At 49.0% G+C, this 25,571-nt stretch overlaps 2 protein-coding genes across 2 annotated transcripts; both read right to left on the bottom strand.

The window, feature by feature from the left end:
• Positions 1 to 4,023: 4,023 nt before the first annotated feature.
• On the bottom strand, positions 4,024 to 5,772 carry PRSS33 (protease, serine, 33). Its single transcript, XM_006903234.1, has 5 exons — positions 5,706 to 5,772; positions 5,057 to 5,219; positions 4,653 to 4,924; positions 4,277 to 4,446; positions 4,024 to 4,182 (listed from the first exon to the last, which is right to left on the bottom strand). The coding sequence occupies exons 1-5, from the start codon at positions 5,770 to 5,772 to the stop codon at positions 4,024 to 4,026; spliced, it is 831 nt and encodes a 276-aa protein (XP_006903296.1).
• Positions 5,773 to 17,492: 11,720 nt separating this feature from the next.
• LOC102846803 (testisin-like) lies at positions 17,493 to 22,533 on the bottom strand. The gene is made up of 7 exons (XM_006903233.1): positions 22,401 to 22,533; positions 22,150 to 22,176; positions 21,808 to 22,003; positions 21,488 to 21,490; positions 20,574 to 20,854; positions 19,219 to 19,373; positions 17,493 to 17,714 (listed from the first exon to the last, which is right to left on the bottom strand). The coding sequence occupies exons 1-7, from the start codon at positions 22,531 to 22,533 to the stop codon at positions 17,493 to 17,495; spliced, it is 1,017 nt and encodes a 338-aa protein (XP_006903295.1).
• Between the last annotated feature and the right edge of the window lie 3,038 nt (positions 22,534 to 25,571).

Genomic DNA, 25,571 nt, shown 5'->3' with positions numbered 1-25,571 from the left:
AAGAAAACAAACAGATCCATCCTGGAGAAGGTTAAACCGGGCTGCTCCTTGGAGGCAAGGATTCTGAGGCTTCGTCTGACATACTTTGGTCATGTTGTAAGGAGGGACAGGTCCTTGGAGAAGGACATCATGCTTGGTAGGGTGGAGGACAGGTGCAGGAGGGGAAGGCCCTCTAGGAGGTGCATTGGTTCGGTGACTGGGGTAAATCGGGATGGGTGTGTTGGGGACAGTGAGAATGGCATAGGACAGAGCAGAGTTTAGGGCTGTTGTACATAGGGTCACTGTGAGTTGCAAGGACTTGATGGTACATAACAACAACAAATCCCTAGTACCACGACCTTGTCTAAACCCAACCTGCACTTCTGGCAGTTCTCTGCTGATGTCCTGTTCCAGTCATTTTTGGATAATCTTCAGCAGAATCTTGCTTGCATGTGTGATCAATGATATTTTCTGATAATTTCCACACTCTGTTGGATCACCTTTCTTTGGAATGGGAACAAATATAGATGGTGGAGCCTAAACCCTTACGTATTATGTTGGAGGGACCAATCCTTTGAAAGAGAAATGTTGGAAAAGGAGAGTTAGCAAATGAGGGGAGCCCCCTCAAGAAGATGGATTGACATTGACTGTAACAATGGGCTTGCACATAACAGAGATCATGAAAGTGGGTGAGATCCAGCTTGCAGAATGCCAGGGAACTCTAAGGGAGCGAATGGCAACTGAAAGAAAACTCAGACATAGATTGATCTTTAAGAAGGGGTCAGGGACTCAACTCCTCAAGAAGAAGAAAAGCTCAGGTATCTATGGCCCTTTATATTTATCAACCTTCTCAGGAGCAAGTTAAGGCAAACTTTGTTTTTAATTCAGAAGCAAGCACCACCCTTCTGCTGACTTAACACTGTACCCTAGCCAGGAACATTGCCTATAAGCGACATTTACTTGGCCACATTAGCCGTCCCTCAGTTTGCTGATTTCCTGCTTATCATGCCTGAGTGGTTTGCCACTTTTGCCATGATTATGGCACGATTCTAAATCTCAGCATGCCAGTCCCTCTGGCCTCCAACTAGGGTGGTATAGGATCAGTCAAGATTTGGATCTATTAATAGAGCCACCATGAGTCGAAGTAGACTAGAAAGCATCTAACAAAACAGCAGGGAAGCCAGAGTTTGTTTTCTGATTGTGTATGTGTGTTTGTATGTGTCATTTGCAAAGCAAATTCATTTTTCACTCAAGCATTCATACGCATTAAGATTTAAAATATGGGTGGAGGGGAAGAAAAAATATTTAGAACATAATACCTTCGAGAGTCTATTCTTATTTCCATTATTCTTTATATCCAACCCCTTCCTGAATTCTGAGTTTTACGTCTGATCCAAGTAGTGGGCCAGCAGGAAGCTGACTCCACAGATGTGGGTTCAGGCTCACCGAGTCCACATCCATCCCTAACTCTGCGTGGCTAAAGGCAATTACCCAAACAGCCCTAGTTCATCCTCCTAGAGAGGGAGAATGACAGTTCATAAAGCCTTCTTGTGTTTGTTGTGAGTTGTCTATGTTGTGAGTAAGTGCTATGGGGTCTGTGGAGCCCTGCCTGGTCTTGCACCATTTTCACAGTTGCTTCTGTGTGTGAACCCATTATTGCTGCCACTATGTCAGCTCATCTCATTGAAGATCCACCTCTTTGATACAGAAATGTTTGTAAGTTATAGTGCCAGTTATTTTCCACTCCTTAACTCTCTGTGAAGGTGATTAAGCAGCTGGCTCCAATTTGAACCCACTAACCACTCTAGGAGAGAAAGATGTGGCAGTCTGCTTCTGTAACGATTGACAGGCTCAGAAACCCTATGAGGCAGTTGTGCTGTGTCCCTTGTTGTGGCTATGGGTCCCTGCTGATTCCATGGCACTGGGCTGGGGATTTTGGAATCTCCATGTCAATACTAAAGAACAAGAATGCCACTTTAAAGACTAAGGTATGCCTGACCCAAGCCCTAATATTTTCAATTGCTTCATGTACATACCGCTGAAGATCATTAACAGCTAGAACAAGTACCTAGATAGGGAGCTGCCAGGTCAGTCAGAATTTAGAAGAGGTCATGGCACCAGGGATTTCTTTGCTGATGTCACATGGATCCTGGCTGAAAGTGAAAAATACCAGGAGAATGTCTATTTGTGTTTTATTGACTATGCAAAAGTGTTTGACTGCGTGGATGATAGCAAGTTGTGGCTGATATTGAGAAGAATGGGAATGTGCTCATGCAAAACCTATACCTGGACCAGGAAGCTATTGTATGAACAGAGCAGGGGAACACTGCATGATTTAAAATGGAGAAGGAAGTGTGTAAGGGTTGTATTCTCGCTCCATACCTATTCAATATAGGTATGAGCAAATTATACTAAAGCTGGACTCTAAAAAGAGGAGTGTTGCATCAGGATTGAAGGAAGACTCATCAATAACCTGCATTATGCATATGACACAGCCTTGCTTGCTTAAAGTGAGGAGGACTTGAAGCACTTGCAGAAGATCAAGGAATGCAGCCTTCGGTATGGATTGCATCTCAATGTCAAGACAACAGATTCTTATCACTGGACTGATAGGCAGCATCATGATGGATGGAGAGGAGACTGAAATTGTTCACAGCTTCATCTTGATTGGATCCACAATACCCTTGATACCAGTATAAAAGAGACACATTGCACTTGGAACATCTGCAGTTAGGGACCACTCTAAATTATTGAGGAGTAATGACGTCAGTTTGAGGATTAAGGTGTGTCTGATTCAGGCCATAGTATTTCCAATCACTTGCTATGCATCTGAGAGCTGGACAATGAATAAGGGTGACAGAAAAAGAATTGACACCTTTGAGCTTTGGAGTTGGAGAAGAGCACTGAACATCTCATGGATGGCAGGAGAACAAACAGGTATGTCTTGGAGAGGGTGCAGACAGAGTGCTCTTTGAAGGCAAGGATGATGAGGCTTCACCTCACATATTTTGGGCATGTTGCTAGGAGGGACTATTCCTTTGAGAAGGACATGATTCTGGGAAGGGTGGAGGGTCGGAGAAGGAGAGGAAGACCCTCAACCAGGTAGACTGATGCAGTGACTGCTGCAGTGGGCGCCTGGGTGTCAGGAAGTGTGAGGATGGCACAGGATAGAACAGGGTTCAGCTCTTTTGTTTATAGGGTCGCTATGGGAATACTTAACGACACCTGAGAACAACGCGTATGTATGTGAAAGTTGGACAATGACTCAGGAAGATTGAAGAGTTGGCATCTTTGAGTTAATGTTGTGGATAAAGAGTATGTCCATGAGGAATGACTGGTGGATCTGAATCATGGACCTGGGCTTAGTCTCCTGACAAATCATGCACAGTGATGGCAGAATCATTGCATTTTCCATCTCTTACATAGCAGCTTAAAACAACACCAATTTATTAAATCCCAACTCTCTAAGGTAGTAGTCCTATAAGTTCGCTGACCAGGGCCAGACTCCAGGAACCATTCAGGTCTGGCTTGCTCAGAGGGGTGCCCAAAAGTCAGCTCCATCAGTTGTGGAACCAGGTTTGAAAGCACTCAGTTCCCAGACGCGTGCCCCGCCTCCATTTTCAGAGCCAGCAATTTCTCTTGGACATCAGATTTCTACCACATCCTCCAGATAATCAAGGCCATAAGGCCTGAAGGGGCACCAGCTGATCTGTCCAGCACCGGCCCCAGTCAGAGAGAGAAGAGAGGAGAGAGTGTGGTGTTTGTAAAAGACCTGCAAGGCGGGGAGGAAGGGAGGGAGTGCAGGGTCCCTGGTCACACGCGACAATCCTAGGGCAGGACCCCAAGGTACAGAGCAAGAAAGATGTACAGATGGGTAGTTGGGCAGATGGATAGAAGTCTAACTAAGTTGCAGAATACCAGTTAGATTTCTGAGGCCTCTCAGCCACAAGGCAGTAGAAGCAGGCGTGGGGACAGGGTGTGCAGGTTCCCAGAAGGATAGAGGTTAAGGAATGCCGGCTTCTAGCTGCAGGCAGCGTTACCACATCAGAGGCTGAGGCGAGCCTGAATCCAGGGGCTGTAGATGGCCACATTGGTGTAGACTCCGGGGCGGTTGGGCAGCGCGCAGCCTTTGCCCCAGCTCACCACGCCCACCAGCACCCAGTGCCCAGACTGCACGCAGGTCAGGGGTCCCCCGGAGTCGCCCTGCAGGAGAAAGAGGCGCTTAGGTTTCGGCCTCCCGGATCTGAGGTCCATCTGTGTTGGGAAACTGAGAGCCCGGGTTTCTGGACCCGCTCACCTGGCAGGCGTCCTTGTGGCCCTCCGCGTACCCCGCGCACAGACTCCCCGGCTGCACTATGCGCTCCCCGCGTGGCACGTCGGCGCCCACGTGGTAGAGGCGGTCACAGGCGCGCGAGTCCAGGAGCGGCACTCTCACTCCCTGCAGTGGTCTCCACTCTGGAAGTGGAACTGGGGGCGGAGATGAAGGTGAAAAGGGCTAAAAGGAGCAGAAGCCCCGACGCGGTGTTCGTGTTCGACTGAGAAATGGGCTGTGCTCCTGGCAACCTGCCAAGAATCTCATTTTACGCGAGGATGTAAGTGATGGAGGAGGCACGTGGGCAGAGACCTTCCCCTTGTCTCGTCCCGATCTCCCGTGCCTCCCAACCACCCCTTACCTCCCGGCCGTAGGCTGCCCCACCCGGTGACCCAGCATGAGGTGCCGGGGGCCGGGCGGGCGCCAGGCGCTGGCAGGCACACGGGCTGGACGCGAGCGCCCAGGGCCACCGGGCGGCGTAGCTGCAGCAGCGCCAGGTCGCCGCGGGCTCCATCCTCGGAATAGTCCGGGGCCAGCAGCACGCGGCGCACGGGCGCGGAGAGTGAGCGTGGCGTGGCGGGGCCCAGGCGCAGCGCCCCGAGGCGCACCTGATACTCGAAAGGCAGCGCCCGTCTGTGAAGGAGAGGAGACGGGCGACTTGAAGCGCGCGCCACCTGCCCTCCGACCGCGAGCCCGCGGCCCCACCACCCAGCGCCTCCACCAGGCACTCCTGAGCCCTCGGAGAGGGGCGCGCCCCCTGCCGACCTGGGGAAGCAGTGCGCCGCGGTCAGCACCCACTGGGGGGCGACCAGCGAGCCCCCGCACACGTGCGCCCCGCGATGCTGAATGCTCGCCTGCCACGGCCACTCTCCGTCCCGGGCATCCCGGCCCCCCACGATGCGGCTAGACACGCGGGGCTGCCCGCAAGCTGCAGGGAACAAGTGGGGGTGAGGATGGGCCAAGGACTGGGAGCCTGAGGTGGGGAGAGGGAAGGAGGAAAGAGGGCACGGTCAGGCGCCAGGCTTCTTTACCTGCAGACTCCAGGGTCCCTACAGCTCCTGGAGAAGGAAGTGGGTTCAAACTGGATTATAGATTTAGTGTCAGGTGTCCCATGGGGCGGGGAGGTCAGATTAGGAAGGAGGGGGCCATATTTCGGAGTAGTAGCTTATGCCAGACTTTATGCAATGGGTCACTTGCTGTAACCTTTATCCCCCCCCCCCCTCTCTTTGTAGCTGGTCACATCACATCTCAAAAGCATGGGATCCGTGGAAGGGAGGGTTTGAACTCCTGGAGCTGGTATTAGCCACCACAGAGAGAGAGAGAGAGAGCGAGCGCTAGCGCAGCCAGGCCCAGAAAAGGATGTAATGAGAGAACTGGGGGTCAGGGTTCCCAGGCCAGTCCCTGACTCACTCACCCAGCAGCAGCAGCAGCAGCAGCAGGACCAAGACCAGGAGGACCTTGTGCCCAGGTATCCTCTTCATTCTGTAGCCAGGGCTGATCTGGGGGAGGCGACACTGTCTGGGCCTGGGTTCTGTTCTGGAGTCAGTGGAGAAGAGAGAGGGTCCTGGCCACCCAGCACTAGTCCCAGAGGACCTCTGCCCTCAACTTCTGGACAGCTCCTTGTGGCCCACTTCCTGTTTTCTTCCTTCTGTACAAGGTCCCAGTGACCACTCAGGCAAATCTGCAGCCTCACCATGGCCTCATGCCCCTCTCTTCCCATATCCCTTACCCCACAGTGGCTCAGTCCTGAGGCAGCCTCTATCCTTAGCAGCCCTTGTTCCCTGACAGCCCTACCCCATGCTCTCACCCTGTGAGCTGGTGTACTTCTGGCTAACTGGGTGAGGGGCGGGCTTGGGGGCTTAACGTGCAGGGAAGGGGAGGAGGCCCAACCACAGGTAATTACAGTGCCCAGGGCGTGACTGTGGCTTCACCTGTCCAGCTTGGAACAAAGATGCTTTGAAGAGAGCTTTAGGAGTTGCAGGAAAGGGACACCTGGGTTTCTCCAAGGAAGCCTGGCTGGCTGAAGCCACAGTGCTTGCTGATAGCTGAGCAAGGTTCTGGGACCTGAGATCAAGGTGCTGAGAGCTAGGGCAGGAGCCCCAACCTCAGGCTGCTGTGATTAGGCCTGGAAGCTCTCATGAGGATTCTGGGAACTCATCTCAAACCTGGGCCAGAACATTGCTCGCTTGGTTTCTGGGCTTCCGAGCACTATTGTTTCATGCAGAGAGCCCCACTCTGAGCCCAGCCTCTAGGATGCTGGGTTTCAGCCGTTCCAAGTGGGGTAGGGACGTTTTTAAACAGGCAGCATCCCCGCTTGTTCCAATGCGGGAGTAAACAAGGTAAATTGAGGCTGCCTGGTGGTGTGGTCATTAACTAAAAGGTTTCATCCATCAGCAGCTCCGAAGGAAAACAATAAAGTCATCTCCACCTGTCAAGACTCACCATCTCGGAAACCGATGGCAGGACGTAGTGAGCTGCAGTCAATTCGATTTGGCAGCAGCGATTTGCATTTTGACATAAGGTAAAGCTGGGAGACTTGGGGACAGCCCACCTCTCTCAAGGCCAGGGGAGGCCAGGGCAGGCCAGGGCCTGCACAGTGGGTTTTCTGTGCATGAGGTCTCCTCTGGTCACACCAGTAGCCTGGGCTCCCTCTCATCCCTGGGTTTTGTATATGTAGCATCCACTGCTCAGAGACCCTGGTGTTCTTCTCTACCCATCATTTCACCCATAACCTTTAGCCCTCTGCACATCACTCCCTTCTCAGGGACCTCGTGGGCTGGAGGAACTGTGAGCACTTCTGTCTGCCTTGGTGGTGGTATATGTGTTAAGTGCTGGGCTGCTTACCCAATGGTCAGCATTTTGAATCCACTAGTAGCTCCAAGGGAGAAGGAAGAGGCAGTTGGCTCTGGTTAAGATTTATAAACTCAAAAAGCCAATGGAGAGGGATCACCATGCATCTGAAGCAACTTGAGGGCAGTGGAGGTTTGTATCTGCTCTGCCTACACAAGGCAGGAAAGGAACTGTAAGCCCAGGGCTCAGAGCAGAGGCCTACGGCTCAGAGCAGAGTCCAGTGCAGATTGGCCCTGAAGTCATGTTAGGAAGGAGCAGATGGGGACACTTGCTGAAAGCAGAGCTGAATCCCTGGTGTAGACTTGGTCCTTGTCTGGGCACAGAGCAAGGAGAGCTGACTCATCCTCCAGCCTCAAGGTCAAATACTCCCCTGCCCCCCATGACTCAATTTCCCAGGTTGTCTGTCATAAGGATGACTGAAAAGCCGACGGACTGGAGCAGAGGAGGGAAGAAAACCCAAGAACTAGTACCAGAAAGGCCACCCTGCCCCTTGCAGATCTTTACAGGAAGAGAGTGCCAGGCTCCAAGACCTGAGTCCACAAGAACCAAAGGTGCCCAGCCACTGCGCTGAGTATTCTGGAATGTCCCTGATGGAGTGTGAGAAAAATGTGCAGCAGCAACAACAAAAAAGACCAGGTTTACTGGTCTGACAGAGGTTGGTGGAATCCTCAAGAGTGTGGCCTTAGTCGTCTTTCCAGCCTGGAAACGAAATCACTTCCGGACTTAACTTTCAGCCAAACAATGCCAAAGAGATTGATAACACCAGAGAGAAGCACACATCTTCGAACAAGCAACTAGAAGAGATCAAAAGAGCAGCTTTTGCCCAGGAAGAAAGCTCAGAAGGCAGAAAAGGGTAGGGGGGAAAGGATGAATGGAAACAAGAACCACAGGGAGGAGGTAGGAAGGATGCTGCTACATTGTAGGGACTACAATCAATGTCACAAAATAAAACTGAGTTGTTGAATGTAAAACGAATATACCCTGTAAACTTGTACTCAAATAACAATAAAAAGCAAAGCCTAGGGAAGAATTATACACTGTCAATTAAGGTCTCTATGAGTTTAAATCAACTCCAGGCACCTAACAACAGAGATCAGTATATCCCTGGGGGCAGCTTCCTGGAGAAGCTGATGAAGAGATGTGTAGAGGGGACTGAGGAGGGGGAGGGCAACAAGTGGCACTCAGAACTGGCCCACCGCCTCTGTAACCTTGTTCAGCACAGAGCTGGGTCTCTACTTGGTGGGATTTGAGGTGAAAGCAAGACTAGAAGCCCATTTGGGAGCTTGTGTGAAGGAAACAGATTCTCACTGATCTGTAGGGTCCCAGCTGGCGGAATAATGGGCATTTCTTTTTGTTGTTGTTCTTTTTTCCCCCCTTTCTTTTTAAATTTAAATAGCATTCAATTTATTACAAATATTTAGTATTGGCTTCCCATATTTCCCCCCTTTTGCTTTTATCATAATTATGTTATCATCTAGATGAGCATCCTTTATACACAAATAAAACAAATTAAACATAATAAACTCAAAGAAATACTTTCAAAAATCTCCATGTGATCAGAAGGATTCAGGTTGAATAGTCCTTGAAAGTCTGTTTTAATTGTCCCATTGCCACAGTGCTTGTCAAAACCAGTTCTGATTAGTCTCCTCTGTCAGTGTGTATAATGGACATTTCAACCTCGGGAATTGGCAACACTGAGCATCAACTCTGCTGCTAAGCACCTCTTTAAAGGTGCCATTTTGAGGACTAAGGTGCCTGTCCCATGCCATGGTGCTTCCCTCATATGTGTGAAATTTGGATAATAAAGACGACCGGAGCATAATGGGTGCCTTTGAATTACGATGTTGCAAAGACTATTGAAAGGACCGCAGACTACCAGAAGAACAAATAAATTTGTTTTGGAAGGAGTGCAGCTAGAGTGCACCTTAGAAACGAGAACAGGGAAACTCCATCTCGCGTATTTTGAGTCTGTCCTCAAGAGGGACTTGTCCTTAGAGGAGGACACCATACCTGGAAAAATGGAGGCTGAGTAGAAGAGAGCAAGACCCTCAACACACAGCAGCTGCCACAGTGGACTCGACTGCTGAGGATGGTGCCGGCTGGGCAGGACTTTGTTTTGGTGGGTGAGGACAGTCAGAGTTAGTGCAATGGCTCCTGCCCGGAGCCGCCCTGTGGGGAGCAGGCAGCATCTCTGTGTGGCTGAATGTTGAGCCATGTTGTTGTTGTTGTTATGTGCCGTCGAGTCGCTTGCAACTCATAGCGACCCTATGTACAACAGCTCTAAACTCTGCTCTGTCCTGTGCCAATCTCATTGCCTCTGACACACTCATCCTGATTGCCTCAGTCACCGAATCAATCCATCTCCCAGAGGGCCTTCCCCTCCTGCGCCTGCCCTCCACCCTACCAAGCATGATGTCCCTCTCCAAGGACCGGTCTCTCCTTACAACATGACCAAAGTATGTCAGACGAAGCTTCAGAATCCTCCAAGGAGCAGCCCAGTTTAACCCTCTCCAGGATGAATCTGTTTGTTCTCCTAGCAGTCCATGGCACCTTCAGCACTCTTCTCCAACACCAAAGCTCAAAAGCATCAATTCTCCTTCTATCCTCCTTGGTCATTGTTCAACTCTCTGATGCATAACAAGTGATTGCAAAGACCATGGCCTGTACCAGATGGACTTTTGTCTCCAGAGACACACCGTTGCTCTTCAGTACTTTAGAGAGGTCCCTAACAGCAGACTTTCCCATGGCAATACATCTTTTAATTTCCTGGCTGCTAGTGCCAAGAGTGTTGATTGTGGAGCCAAGCAAACTAAAGCTGTGAATAGTCTCAATCTCTTCACCATCCATCCTGATGCTGCCAACTGGTCCAGTGGTGAGAATCTTTGTCTTCTTGACATTGAGCCTCAATCCATCTTGAAGGCTGCAGTCCCTGACCCTCAGCAGCAAGTGTTTCCGGTCCTCCTCAGTTTCAGCAAGCAGGGTTGTGTCATCTGCATAATGCAGATTGTTTATGGGTCTTCCACCAATCCTGATGCCACATTTCTCCTCATAGAGTCCAGCCTCCTGGATGATCTGTTCTGCATACAGGTTGAAAAGGTATGGAGACAGGACACATCCCTGGCATATGTCCTCCCCAATTTTGAACCATGCAGTGTTTCCTTGCTCTGTTTTGACAACTGCCTCTGGGTTCAAGTATAAGTTTCGCATTAGCATGATCAAGTGTTCTGGGATTCCCATTCTTCTCAGAGTCAGCCACAGTTTGTTATGATTCACAGTCAAACGCTTTTGCATAATCAATGAAACAGATAGACATTCCTCTGGTATTCCCTGCTTTCTGCCAAGATCCATCTAACATTAGCTACAATATCCCTAGTACCACGACCCCTTCGAAACCCAGCCTGGACTTCTGGCATTTCTCTGCTGATGTGCTGTTCCAATCGTTTTTGGATAATCTTCAACAGAATCTTGCTTGCATGTGAAATCAATGATATTGTTCTGTAGTTTCCACACTCTGTTGGGTCACCTTTCTTTGGAATGGGAGGCGAGTAATATTCCATGGGGGTTCTGCCAGTTTTTGCCAGATCAGTCAGCCTGGCCATAGTTTATACTTTTGAGTTTTGTCCCACATTTTCTCCTACTCTGTCCAAGATAGTTGACTGTGGTGCCTTTGAGAGCTATCAGAAGCGGGAGCTAGCACTATCTAGTTTTCCCAGGAAAGTAGTGGAGGTGGAAGTCCTTTTTGATTCCTACCATGGAAACAGCCCTCTGGGAAAATGTCACAGCTCAGAGGTGAGGTACTTGGCTCATGATAACTCCCTTGCAGCTACAGAGAGATTGTCACCCCCTTTTCCTGATGCCAGACCTGCTCCTGACTAGATCCATCACATCCTGGGTTCACAGTGAATGGTTAAGAAGTGGATGTGACCCAGGTCTGGCCAATTATAATTCTTTTCTGGGAGTTGTCACACTGGTGGAGGGCAAGAGGGTCAGAGGCACCAGGTGTGGTTTTGAGAGGATGCACAGCTGACCTGAGAGCCTAGGACCTTAGGGAGCTGCAAGGAAGGATCTTTTTTCTTTAAATAAAATTTTTATTTTATACTGGTTTACTTACAAAGTTCAAATATATTGTTTTTACACCAGATCTTTCCCATTTCATTTACCCATCCCTTCCTCTACCATCTGATTATGTGACCTATGATTACTCCCCTGCCCATGCTCACCCCTCTGCTCCTACCCGCTCCCTTGGATCCTCAGACAGGTTTTACTAGTTATTTTCCTATTTCTATCATAATGGTTTTATACAGTATTTGTCCTATAGGGCTGACTTAGTTCACTTAGCATAATGCTTTCCAGTGCCTCCCAAATTAGGGTAGTGATTTTTGGAATCATTGCTCCTGCGTGCTCTATCGTATTCCACTGTGTGGAAACCATAATTTCTCAATCCTTTAAAACTGTGGTTGGACATTTGGACTGTTTCCATGTTTTTTGTGATGGTGAATAACACTTCTATGAACATTGATGTGCAGATCTCTATTTGAGCCTCAGTTCTCATTTTCTTGGGGTATATTCCAAGTAAGTAGTGGAATAGCTGGTCATTTGGAATTTCTATGTTTAGCTTTCTGAGGACGCCAAACTGCCTTCCAGAGGGGTGGTGCCATTTTGTAATCCCACCAACAGTGCAGGAGAGTTCTTATCTCTCCACATCCTCTCCAACACTTACTACTTGCTGTCCTATTAAACTTTGCCACTGCTGCTGAGGTGAGATGCTATCTCATTGTGGTTTTGATTTGCATGTGAGAGAGGATCTTGTAGTTGATGTTCTCACTGAAGTCATCTTGTGCTACCTGGGATACCCTTTTGTCTAACACGTTACATTTCCTTCTCGCTTCTTACTTGTAGGATCTGCTGTAGCTTGCAACCAATGTCTCTAGTCTAACAGAGGTTTCAAGGATGAAAACAAGCAGACTTCTTATTAATAAAAGTGAAAATCAATGCAGACATTTATTATCAGTACCTGATAACCAAGCGCACCCCTGTCCCCACGTCTCCACCCAAGGAGCAGTGTGGCAGTACCCAGCTCATGGCCCATTCCCAGGCCACAGGCCCATCCCCAGCTTAGCCCTTGCCTGGACCCCAACAGCAGCCAGGAAGACCCCAGTGCAGGAAGAGGTGGGCAGGGCATGACCTTCTCGATCTCATTGGTTTTGTGGGAGGCTCTGCCCTGCCCACCACCAGCAAGAGGACATAGAACCAAAGTGCCAGCAGTGGAATCCAGGAGGGGATCAGAGATGTTGGGGAGGGATGCTCTGTACAAAATATTGAATGATCCAGGAAGTGCAAAAAGAAGCTAGAAGGAATATACAGTCACCATATCAAAAAGAATTGGCTGATATGAAGCCATTTCAGGAAGCAGCATATGGTCAAGAAGCACTCATGATAATAAAAAATGAGGTTCAAGTGGCACTGAAGGCATTGGCCAGAAATACGACCGCAGGAATTGATGCAATATCAACTGACGTGTTTAGGCTATCAGATGCAGCCCTGATGTGTTCACCAATCTGTGCCAAGAATGTGGAAGACAGCTACTGGGCCAACTGACTGGAAGATATCCATATTTGTTCCCATTCCCAAAAGAGGTGATCCAACAGAATGTGGACATAATGGAACAATATCGCTGCTCTGGATGTGCTTACTAAGTTGTGCCAAGAAATCTAGAGGACAGCCACCTGGATAACTGATTGGAGGAGATTGATATTTGTTCCCATTCCAAAGAAAGGTGACCTGACAGAGTGTGGAAATTATCAAACAATATCATTATTATCACATGCAGGCAAGATTCTGCTGAAAATGATCCAGAACAACTGGAGCAACATGTTAACAGAGAACTGCCCAATGTGCAGGCTGGATTTAGAAGAGGCCATGATACTAGTGATATTATAGCTAATGTTAGATGGATCTTGGCAGAAAGCAGGGAATACCAGAGAAATGTCAATCTGTGCTTCATTGACTGTACAAAGGTGTTTGACTGTGTGGATCACAACAAGCTGTGGCTGACTCTGAGAAGAATGGGAATCACAGAACATTTGTTTGTACTTATGTGAAACCTATACTTGAAGCAAGAAGCAGTTGTCAAAACACAGCAAGGAGACACTGCACGGTTCAAAATCAAGAAGGGGGTCCACCAGGGATGTATTCTGTCTCCATACCTTTTCAGTCTGTATGCAGAACAGATCATCCGGGATGCTGGGCTGTACGAGGAGGAATGTGACATCAGGATTGGTGCAAGAGTCATCAACAACCTGCGTTATGCAGATGACACAGCCCTGCTTGTTGAAACTGAGGAGGACCTGAAGTGCTTGCTGCAGAAGGTCAAGGACTGAAGCCTTCGATATGGATTGATGCGCAACATCAAGAAAAAAAAGATTCTCACCAGTGGGCCAACTGGCAGTATCATTATGGATGGTGAAGAGATTGAGATTGTTAACAGTTTTAGTTTGCTTGGCTCAACAGTTAAGGTACCAGCAGCCAGGAAATCAAGAGATGAATTGCATTGGGAAAGTCAGCTGTCAGGGACCTCTCCAGAGTACTGAAGAGCAACAATGTAAGGCTGGAGAGTAAGGTGTGCCTGATCCGGGCTATAGTGTTCGCAATTGTGTGCTATGCGTCAGAGAGCTGGACAGTGACTAGGGAGGATATAAAGAGAATTGATGCCTTTGAGCTGTGGCGCTGTTAGGAGAACAAACAGGTTTGTCCTGGAGAGGGTGAAGCCAGGCTGCTCCTTGGAGGCAAGGATTCTGAAGCTTTGTCTAACATACTTTTGACATGTTGCAAGGAGAGACCAGTCTTTGGAGAGGGACATCATGTTTCGGAGAGTGGAAGGACAGCATGAGAGGAAGACCCTTGATGAGATGGATCGATTCAGTGATGGGGGTAATAGAAGTAGGTATGTCAGAGACAGTGAGATTGGCACAGGATAGAGCAGGGTTTAGGGTTCTTGTACACAGGGTCACTATCAGGTAGTTGTCTGTCAATTGACTGTTAAAGCCATTTTCAAATAGTCTTCAACAGCATTTTTATTACATGTTATATTAAAGATTCTTATTGTTATGTGCCATCAAGTTGCTTGTGACATAGCGACATGAGTCACAAGCAACTTGATGGCACATAACAATAAGAATCATTAATATAACAGGTAATAAAAATGTTGTTGAAGATTATTTGAAAATGGCTTTAACAGTCAATTGACAGACAACTACTTGAAATTCAAACTTTATTTAGAAGAGGCCATAGCATCATTACTGATGTCAGAGGATATTGGCAGACAGCAGGTAATACCGAAAGGATGTTTATTTGTGTTTTTTGACTATGCAAAGGCATTTGACTGTATGGTATGGATCACAACACATTGTAATTAACATCAACATTGAGAAAAATGAGAATCCTAGAACACTTAATTGTGCTCATGGGAAACCTATACCTAGACCAAGAGGTGCAGTCTAAACAGATCAAGGGAACACTGAATGGTTTAAAATCAACAAAGGTGTGCATAATGGCTGTATCCTTTCTCATTACCTATTCAATCTGTATGCTGAACAGATCATTCAAGAATGTGGCATTAGGATCAGATGAAGACTCATCAGCAATCTACATTATGCAGATGACACGATTTTGCTTGCTGAAAGTGAGGAGGGCTTAAAATGCTTGCGGCATAAGATCAAAGACTACAGCCTTCGATATGGATTGCATCTCAATGGCAAGAAAACAAAAATCTTCACTACTCGGCCAACAGGCAACCTTATGATAGATGGAGGAAAGATTGAAATGGTCAAGGATTTAATCTTATTTGGATCCACAAAAAACATTCTTGATACTGTTGCTGTGTACTGACAAGTCAGAACAGATGCATAGCTTCAGCAAGTTTTCAGAGGCAGTAAATTGTATCAGAGTTGTTGTCCATTTCCCCCATGGAGCAGCTGGTGGATTTGAACCATGTACTTTTGCATTGGTAGTGGAATTCCTTACCACTAAGCCTTGGTCCTAGCAGTCAAAAATCAAAAGACGATTCACATTGGGAAAATGTTCTGTCAGTGACTTCTCCAGAGTACTAAAGAGCAATGATGTCAACTTAAAGACTAAGGTATATCTAATCCAAGCTTGCTATGGATCTGAAGGTTGGACAATGGCTAAGGATGACAGAAGAAGAATTGATGCCTTGAGTTATGGTGCTGGAGAAGAGTACTGAATATCCATGGGCAGCCAAGAGAACAAACAAATACATCTTGAAGAAAGTGTAGCCAGAGTGCTCCTTCGAGGCAAGGATGGTGAATATTTGTGTCACATATTTGGGGCATGTTGTTAAGAGGAACCAGTCCTTGGAGAAGGATGTCATGCTTGGAAAGGTGAAAGGTCAGTATAAGAGATGACGACCCTCAACAGGCCGTAATGACACTGTAATTGTAACAATGGGCTCAGGTATGATAGAGATAGTGTGGATGGCACAGGATAGGTTCAGATCAGTTGTTCACAGGCTCCCTGTGAGTTGCAGTTGATTTGGCGGCACTTAATGACAATTGGCAGCTGAACAATGGATGTACTGGTGCCTGAGTCCATATGGAGTTGAGCTGCTAACCCAAAGGTCGTACCTCTCTAAGGTTTTAAAATTCCAGTAGCTCCATGGGAGAAGGATGGACAATCTCCTACTCATGCAATTTTCAGTCTCAGCAACCCAGCGTAGAAAGGGTTTCCAATTCACAGCAAGGAAAGAATAGCTGTCGAATAATGCGGAGTGGAGAAGGGAGAGGACAGGAGAGCAGTTGGGGGCAGCGATGGGGGACAGGGGGTGCTTCCAGCCACTTCCACATCTCCACCACACAGGCTGAGGGGTGCACAGGGAGGTCCGGAAGGGCTAAGGGTGGATACATCACTTGGAGAGGCAGGGGATGTGTGGAGACAGAGCTTCCCACCTCCCAGCAGCTGGCACCCTGTGCATGGGTTCACACACCTGGGATTCCTGGGAAAGCTGTAGGTTCCACTTTAGCTGGTCGAAGGGACATGGTTGGGACAGACTGTGGACCCCACCCCCACCTTGCAGACACTGTGCGCGTCAATCCTCCACCCGACCCTGGCCTTCATCTGGGCTTGCTCTGCGTCCCTGACCCCACAGCACCCCACCCTGGGGTAAGTCAGCGAGGTCGCGCTTTCTGGCTTGTGCTCCAGGGAGTGATGCTGAGGTGCTTTGTGCAGATGCCCAGAGGCGGGGCTGCACGGTTACCCAGGTGTCCAATACATGCAGGATCTCTCACCTCCACCATGTGTCCCTGTCCCCCTCCCTCACTGGTGCTTCCTGGAATCACCATACTAACCTACTCCACCCCAGCCTGGTCCAGGGCTGTCTTTGGAGGAACCATGGTCACACCAGGAGACTCTGGCATGTGTGCTTTGGAGCCCATATGAGAATCAGGAGCGTTTCCTTCCAGTCCCCCTCAAAGAGCCTGCTGTTCTTGATTGGTGCCATAGTCATCTCATAGAGATTCGCGTGCAATGAAGGGACTATCCTGTGCTGTCCTCACACTCCGCTGCACTTCTGTCCACTGCTGTGCCTGTGTTGGTCTGTCAGGATGAGGGTCTTCTCTTCATCTCCTGCCCTCTGAGCCCTGTCCTATCCTGTGCCATCCTCATAATCTCTGACACAACTCTAGTAGCTCATTGCTGCAGTCACCGTGTCATTTTAATTTTAATCTGTGCTCTACTACCTCTAATATTGTAACTATCTGTGTTCCTTGATTGCTCATAGGGTTTTCAGAAGCCTGCTATATCAGAAGTGGATGGTCAATCCTTCTTCCTAGTGTGTTTTAATCTGGGAACTCTAGTAAAACCTGTCCACCATGACCTCTCTGGCATTTGAGACACTGGTGGCACAGCTTTCAGCATCACAGCAACCCACAAGTTATTTCAGTACAGTAAACTGACAGACAAGTACTGTAGTGATTAGAATAATGATAAGCAAAAAATATAGATACCCAAGCTACAAAGTTGTATTACTAATCTCCCACAAATCACTTTTGTGATCAAAGCAAAGAGTGGGACCAGCTGTCAGCATCAAATACATGAAAATCCAATCCTTCCATCTCTATGGTGGAGACAGAGAGACCCAGGTAGAGGAGTAGAGGTGGGGCAGGCCTGACAGGGTGAACCTGGGAGAGGACAGGGAGCCCTCATAGGATATGGGACAGAAGGGACACAGCTCAACTCAGCAGATCTTTTTGTATTTACTGTCAGTCGGTCCAAGCTCTCCTCCTCTGGGAAGACCCTGTTGCATGCCAGCACTGTGGATCCCAGCAGTTCCATGAGCTCACAGAGGTGCCCAGAGCAGAGCCACCAGCAACAGCAGAGCAGAGGGGTCTGTCCTGGACTGACCATGGTCCATGGTCCTCTGCATCCATTGGAAGTACATACTGACGTTGGTGTAGACGCCTGGTCGATTTGGTTGTCCGCAGCCCACGCCCCAGCTCACAATTCCGATCTGGTACCACACGTTGCTATCCTCACAGACCAAGGGGCCGCCAGAGTCACCCTGGAGAGCAGAGTGTGTGAGCTGGGTTGGGAAGGGGAGCACCTGGGGAAAATGCAAGGAGAGGGGAAAGGCCAGATGGCAGGAGAAGGTGCAACTGAACAACCAGCCACAGCGACCGAGCCTCAGTTTCTGCACCTGCAAAGCAGTGATGTATCTTACAAGCATGGGTGCACCAGGGCCAGGTGGCACTCGCTGGGTCAATAAGGGGTTATGGTTTTTCTAACAATAAACTCTGGGACAGGAGTAGGACCAGGAGGCGGGGGATGTGAAGGCCCAGAGGTCTTGCTGGGGGTCAGCCAAGCAGGAATCTTTTACCTTCTTTCTGCTTTGCTTTATCTCCAGAAATGATGTTGAGGAAACCAGTTACTCCTGGGGCCACAGTAAGGACTGTATGAGGGATGATTCTGGTGGGGCTTGTGGGATAGAGGTGCTGCTCAGTCAATGAGGGGAGCAGGGGACCCCCCCCCTTCCAGGACTGCCCTGAGACACTCTTTATGCTTAAGCTGAAAACGGCCCCTGACATCCACTTGGTAGTTAAATAATACACTGACTCACAAAGTTCTGAATATATCATCCCTTAAGTACTGTCTACCTTAAAAAAAATAATCTATGGTCAAAAAAAGCATCATTTCCTAAGGATAAAATCCATGAAGGAGGAAGGAGTAGGATAGAAGAATTAAAGGAAATGAGAATCACAAGGATGATGTGGGAAGGGTGTAGTTACACTGTGGTAATTGTAATGAATATTGTAAAGCAAAATGTTTATCAATAGTTGGATGGAAACCCAAATTGCTATGTAAATTTCCACTCAAGTTACAATAAAAACTTAAAAGAATAATCTGTCTGACCAAATGGTGAATGGCAAGTATAAAACAAAGGTAAGAAGGTAAGGGATGAGGGAAACTGGATAAATGGAAACAGAACAACTGGAATGGAAATAACGAGATTTTTTGAGAATTGTGAAGGATGTAACCAACATCACTCAAAAACTTGTATAGAAATTGTTGCACAGGAATTTAAACTACTGTGTAAATATACTAAAATATTATTTGTAAAAAAGCCCAACTGGTGGTGGTCTCTTAGAAACCATGGATGGCCCTCAGTCACTCTTCCAGCCTGGACCTGAAGTCACCAAACAATACAGGCCTTTAAGGTGAACAAGAACACCTGGGAGGAACAAGCAACCACAGAGCAAAAGGGCAGCACTTACCCAGGGAGAAAGCTTATAAAGCAGAAAGGGAGAGGAATGAATGACCAATGGAAATGAGAATCATAGGGAGGAAGTAGGAAAAGTGCTGTATAATTGAGGATCACAATCAGTGTCCTGAATCAAAATGTGTGTAGGTGGGTCAATGGAAAACCAATCTGTAAACTTTCACTAAAATCACAATATAAATGTAAAAGATGAAGAAAAAAGTCAAAGAAGAAGAAAAGGTGACTGTAGGTGTTTTGTTGAGAAACTCTAGAGCTCAGGAAATTTGGGGTGCTTGGTGGGGACACTCACACTGCAAGCATCTTTGCCGCCTTCCTGGGCACCTGCACAAAGCATGCCTCCTTTGATCAAAGCGCGGAAACTAGGCAGGGAAAACATGAGGTCGCACCTCCTGCTATCGATGATGGCAATCTGTACCTCCTGGAGGTAGTAGGGGTACCCTAGCTCTGTTGGGGATATGAGAGACAGAAAGAGACTGTTAGATAAGCCTGAGGCCCAGGGCAGGCTGCGGGGCCCCTGCAGGACCAGGGCCAGGGCTCTTTAGCACCTCAGGGACGCTCAGCAATGCCACAGGATGAGCCAGGGTGGACAGGCTATTCTAGCTCTGCCCCACAATTTGTTTCCTGATCTGTAAATATTAGGACGGCCAAAATTCCCCGAGTCCACAGGGAGAGACAACGAGCTGGGGGGTGGGGGCGAGTGAGATACAGCTTCAGGACCAGGTCCATGACAGTGTCCTCTAGCTGTCCTCTGGTTTGCACCCACTCACCCTTTGTAGTGCAGCTGCTTCCAGCACTGCAGGCAGCCAAGCTACCATGGACACTCCCTCCCTCCAACTCCGGGTGCCTGGGGACCTCGGGGAAGTCTCCCTCTGGGCCAACGGAACCTGGCTTCTCCTCTATTTACTAGTTCTGAGGCCTTGGACAATTCCCACAGCTCTCCAGATCTCAGGTTCAGCAGGTGTGAAATGAGTATAAAGTCTTCCGCACCCAACTGCATGCTAATGTGAGTTCTGGGAGGAACAGAAGCTTGGCTTTGCTCACTCTCTGGTCAGCATGTGCCTGGCAGGCCATGTGCATGCAGCCACTGTCTGTGGTCCTCAAGGATACTTGAGTGATACAGGAATGACCAGCCCTGGGACAGCAGGCACTGCCAGCAAGTGGAGTCCCGCTCTGGGACACCTGGGGGTTTTGGGGGGTGGTGAGCAGGTGCTTGGTCCCTGAGGGACTAGAGGCTGTCTTGGGATCCATAGGCTTCAGTGGGGAATCCAGGATGGGGGAGAGGGCTGGATCAGGACACAGGGTGGGCTCAGCTTCCCTTGGATATCACTGTGAATTAGGGCAGACCAGAGAGAAGCTGGGGGCAGGGGATACCCAGAATTTAAGCACACTGAATGTAGGAAAACATGGACACCAGGCCCTGCTGGCAGGCCCCGGCAAGTTCCTTTCCGCACACATATAGAGAAGTAGGCTGAGGGCCAGAGCAGGAAGGGGGTCTGGTGCAGGTGGAGGAGAGCAGAGCAGCAGGTGAGGGGGCAGGTGTCTAGGGTTGTTCCACAGCCCCAGTGCCTGGTGTGAGGCTGAGGTTACTGGACACATGGACAGGGACAGTGCCCTCCTCCAGGCCCATTTGTCCCCCAGCCTCACCTTTATGCTCCTTCGTCTTTCCCCAGCCAGTTACCCAGCAGTCAGTGCGGTGCTGGAACTTCAGGGTGGAGTTCACCACACAGATGGGCTGGATGTTCTTTTTGAAGGTGACAGGCGAGGACAGCTTCAGCAGGGCGATGTCATGGGAGGACCCACTGACACCTGACTTTAGCACGATCCTTTCTACCTGGTAGCGGTTGAAATAAGCCTGCAGACTCGTGAGAGATGGCCGGGAAGTCTGCTCGCCAAACTGGACATTCCAGTGCCGTGGATCCCTGGAACTAACCAAGGGGGTAGGCTGTCAGGGGTCTTGGAAGGAGGCAGCTCAGCTTAACTGGAGCATCTCTCTAGGGAAACTTGGGGAGGGGGGCACACTTGCTTGTCCTGAGTTTTAGCCAGTCCTTCTGAGTAAGAACCTGGGGCTGAGGGTGGGCACAGGATGATGGGCACCTGTCCCAGCAGTTCACCTGAATAGACACTTGGTCAGTCTCTAGGACAGTGAGTGTGAGTGAGAGTGAGTCCTCCAATATGAGCACTAACAGGCTGGGATCAATACTGCCTTCCTGAGGCTCCTCACCCACAGTCCAGGGCTGTCCTTCCTCTCAGGTGACTCCTCCTACAGGAGGCCAAGAGCTCCCCCCACCCCATCAGCTGAGGAGCACCCAGTTAGCAAGGTAAAGGCAGGCTTACTTAGGGTGCAAAAATGCGAATTTGTTCTTATTGGAGGAATGAGTTGTTATTGTTGGGTACTGCAGAGTTGGAGCTGACCCGTAACTGACCCTTCAGGGGGTTTACAGAGGCAGGAAATCACAAAGGAGGAGACTGCCCATCTTTCTCAGTGGAGCAGCTGGTGGGTATGAAACGGCAAGCCTTCGGTTTGGCAGCACAGCTCCTTACCACTAAGCCACCAGAACTCCCTGGAGGAAGGGTAAGAGCCTGTCTGACCGATTGGATCACCTGATTCAGGTGGCATGAGTAAGGAAAGGGACGGTGGTACCTATTGTTTAAAACTAAAAGATAATATACAGAGATGTGTGTGGGAATTCCTGGGAGAACATTCTGAAAGTGGATCCGTTTAGGACATCTGTTCCAGGGCATCAATAGAAATTGATTGATTGACCTAATGGATGCAGCCAGACCTGGGATCAGAGGACACCAAGGCCACATCCACATGCAATCTGCGGGGCCTAGGACCTAGAACTTTGGACCCCACCCCCTCTGTCCCCGGCCTCACTGTTTGAAGCAGTGTGAAGCCGTCAGCACCCAGCGATGGTTCAGCAGGCTGGCTCCGCAGGTGTGCCTTCTATGCAGGCGTAGGCTGCCCTGCCAGGGCCATGCCCCGAGCTTCGAGGTCTTGCCGCCCACTATGCGCGTGGAGACATTCCGGATTCCGCAGGGTGCTGCCATGGACAGACCAACGCGCACCTGAGCTCAGAGGACAGACTTGCCAGACACTGTGTCCCCCCACCCTGTGTGCAGAGGGAAGGGACTCCCGGTGGTCGTTAAGGGAGATAGTGACCCAAGACCCTGTGCACATATCAACAGGCCCACCCCTTGCCCCCTGAACACCACCTACCGGAGAGCATGGTCCACTTCCCTGAACCTGTGGTTAGGGGAAGAGGAAAGGTGAGGCGCTCCTCGTCAGTCCACGTGCCCAGAGAGCGAGGTGGGGTAGGGTTGGGGTGGTAGGAGGAGGTGAGGTTGGGGCTGGGGTAGGGTGTCATAGGGTGTGGATAGGGTAGAGTGGGGTGGGGTAGAGGATGGGGGAAGTGCAGTGTGGGCCCTGCACAGCGAAGCGCGCATCCTGCCCCTGATTTGCAATCTCACGTGGCGAATCTCCGTTCTGCAATCTTGTGACAAGTGGAGATATGTTCCCCGGGGTGGTGGGGCCCGGTCCAAGCTCGCTCAGCCCCAGGAGACAGGCCTGGGACAGCAGCAACCACAGCAGTAGCGCGTCCATGGCTCCTCTCCACGGCCGGCGACCTCCCGGGGCGCCCCCTGTGGGCCAGCGGGGTAAGAGCACCTCGCCCTCCCCTCATCTTCCTGGGAGCAAGGGCTGAGGGTCCTAAGGTTTCCCTGCGCCCCTTTCAGCCTTCCACTGGGATGGGACGCCCAATCCCAACCCCGAGTGCTCCCCCAGGAATGGCTCTCCATGACCTCTTCCTCTCTGTTCTGTAGGACCCAGAGTTCCTGACTACCCCATGCTTTGCCTTCCGCTCCAGGACGAAGACCTGCCCACACAGGGAACCCCATCAGACCCTTTAGAAAGTCCTCACTGAGTGACTTGGTTACTTAATGCTGTTGTAACAAACACCACAAGGGGGTGACTTTCACAAACAGAAAAGTAATCCCTTACCGTGTAGAAGGCTACAAGTTAAATTCAAGTTCAGATTCCAGAGAAATCCTCTTCTATCTGTTCTGGAAGGAGGTCCTTGTTTCCTTCAGCCTTTGGCCCAAAACCCCGTGGAGGTTTCGATGTGTCTTGACTTCCTTGTGTCATGAAGCTTCCCAGCACATGAACTTTGAAAGTCCAAAGGATGTGCTAGGCTGTGAGACCTTCCTTCTTGGTGATGCTGAATTCCCCCCCCCCTCCCCCCGCTTACATCTGCTCTCCTTTTATCCCTGCTAATAAAAAAGATGATACCAACCAGATCTCAGAACTTCTCTTTCATCACATCAGGATGGTTCTTGTTGTTAGGTGCCATCGAATCAAGACCCATAACGACCATGTGAACAATAGATCTGAACCCTGTGCTATCCTGTGCCATCCTCACACTTCCTGACACACAAAGAGCCCACTGCAGCAGTCGCTATGTCAATCCACCTGGTTGGGGGTCTTCCTCTCCTTCACTGACCCTTTATCTTTCCGAACATCATGTCCCTTTCCAAGGAATAGACACTCCTAGCAACATGCCTAAAGTTTGTGAGGCAAAATCTCATCATCTTTGCCTCCAAAGAGTACTCTGGCTGCACCCTCTCTAAGACATATTTGTTTGTTCTTTTGGTAGTTCGTCGGGTTTCAGTGCTCTTCTCCAACACCATAGCTCAAAGGTATTAATTCTTCTTCTGTCATCCTTACTCACTGTCCAGCTCTCAGATATATAGCAAGTGATCAGAAAGACTCACCTTAGTCCTCAAACTGACAACATTACTCCTCAATAATCAGGGTTGTGACCTAATTAAGTGTTGAAGCCATAGAATTCCTTACAAAGAGTATTGTGGGGAATGATTACATCATGGTGTAACTGCCCCAGTCCTCCCTCACTGGCATCATAAGGTTTAGAATTTACAACACACAGGATAATGACATTATAGGAAGAAGCATAGCCTACTCAATTTGAATTATAATTTTGGGAGAGAGTGGAAATGCAGCTTAATCCATGACATTGTCCTCCTTTCCTGAAGAAGAAAGCTGGAGGATGACTTGGTTCCTCATTGGAGACGTGGCCAGGCTTGCATTCAGTGATTCCCCAGGAGGACTCACAGACTGAGAAAAACCATTTTTAAATCAGCAAAGGCATGAGGCACAAAGGGTAGAGTCCCGGAGAGGCTTGGTGTGAGCTGCCAGTTGTCTTTTACATTTGGCCTCTGTGGACAGTGTTTCATTCTTTTTGTAGTGATGTGACCACACACAAGGAAGTGCCCACCATGGAAGCCCATCGCAACCCTGATATCCAGGCTTTTTATTGGGGATTTGACTTGTCATGGATAGAATTGCTGTTGTTGATAGATACCATTGATCGACTACAACTCACAGTGATGCTGTAAATAACAGATGACACTTGTCCTATCTGTGCCATACTGAATATTTCTACCTGCTCGATCTCATCGTTGCTGTCAGTCCATCTCATTGAAGGCCTTTCTCTCTTTCTCTCACACTGTGCTTTTCCAAGGATTGGATTATATCCCCCAAAATACATGTCAACTTGGCTAGGCCCTGCATGATTCTCAGTGGTCTAGAAGGTCTGCAATGATATAATTTGGCAGTTATGTCAGATGTAATCATCCCCTATGGCATGGATTGAATTATGTCCCCTCAAAAATGCATGTATGCAGTGATGTAATGTAGAAACTAACCATCTCCCATGGTCTGATGAACCAAATTGTTGCAAGAAGATGAAAGGTGAGGTACAGTACTGCTATCACTTAAGTACAGGAGTTTCTCTAGGGTGTGGGCTGTAACACCTTTCACTCACCAGAGTGAAAAAAAGGAGGGAAGGGAGAGGAGAGTGGTGACTTCATCACCACCAAAGAAGAACAGACAGGAGTGGAGTGCATCCATTTGGACCCAGGCCCCTGTGATAGGGTCCTTGATCTGGTCAAGGCCAAAACACATGGAGATCTAGAGGAAAATCCTGCACCACCCTTATGGCCTCTGATATCCTTAAGCCCAGTGTTATAGTTACTGTGTCATGTCTTCCTTCCTTTCTCCGGCCTTCCACCTACCCCGGCATGATATCTTTTCCCAAAGACTGGTCCCTCTGGACAACAGTATGTGACCAAAGTATTTGAGACAAAGTTTCACCATCCTTGCCTCTCAGGAGCACCCTGGTTGCACTTCCTCCAAAACAGACTCGTTTATTCATTTGGAAGTCCATGGGATATTCAGTATTGTTTTCTAAAACCACAGCTCAACAGCATCAATTCTGTCATTCTTAGTCATTGCCTAACTTTCAGATGCATAAGAAACAATTGGAAATATCAAGACTTGCATCAGGCATACTTCAGTCTTTAACCTGACATCCTTGCTCTGTAGCATTTTGGAGAGTGCTTAATAGAAGATTTTCCTAAATATTGTTGTTGTTGTTGTTATGTGATGTCGAGTCGCTTGTGACTCATAGCGACCCTATGTACAACAACCCTAAACTCTGCTCTGTCCTGTGCCAATCACACTGTCTCCGACACTCCCATCCCGATTATCCCAGTCACTGAATCAATCCACCTCACACAGGGCCTTCCCCTCCTGCGCTGTCCCTCCACCCTCCCAAGCATGATGTC

The sequence above is a fragment of the Elephantulus edwardii genome, unplaced genomic scaffold, assembly GCF_000299155.1.
Source record: "Elephantulus edwardii isolate Elephantulus edwardi_28Jun2011 unplaced genomic scaffold, EleEdw1.0 scaffold00545, whole genome shotgun sequence".
Taxonomy (NCBI): Eukaryota; Metazoa; Chordata; class Mammalia; order Macroscelidea; family Macroscelididae; genus Elephantulus; species Elephantulus edwardii.
The sequence above is the reverse complement of the archived record's forward strand: the minus strand, read 5'-3'. Positions and strand labels throughout refer to the sequence as shown.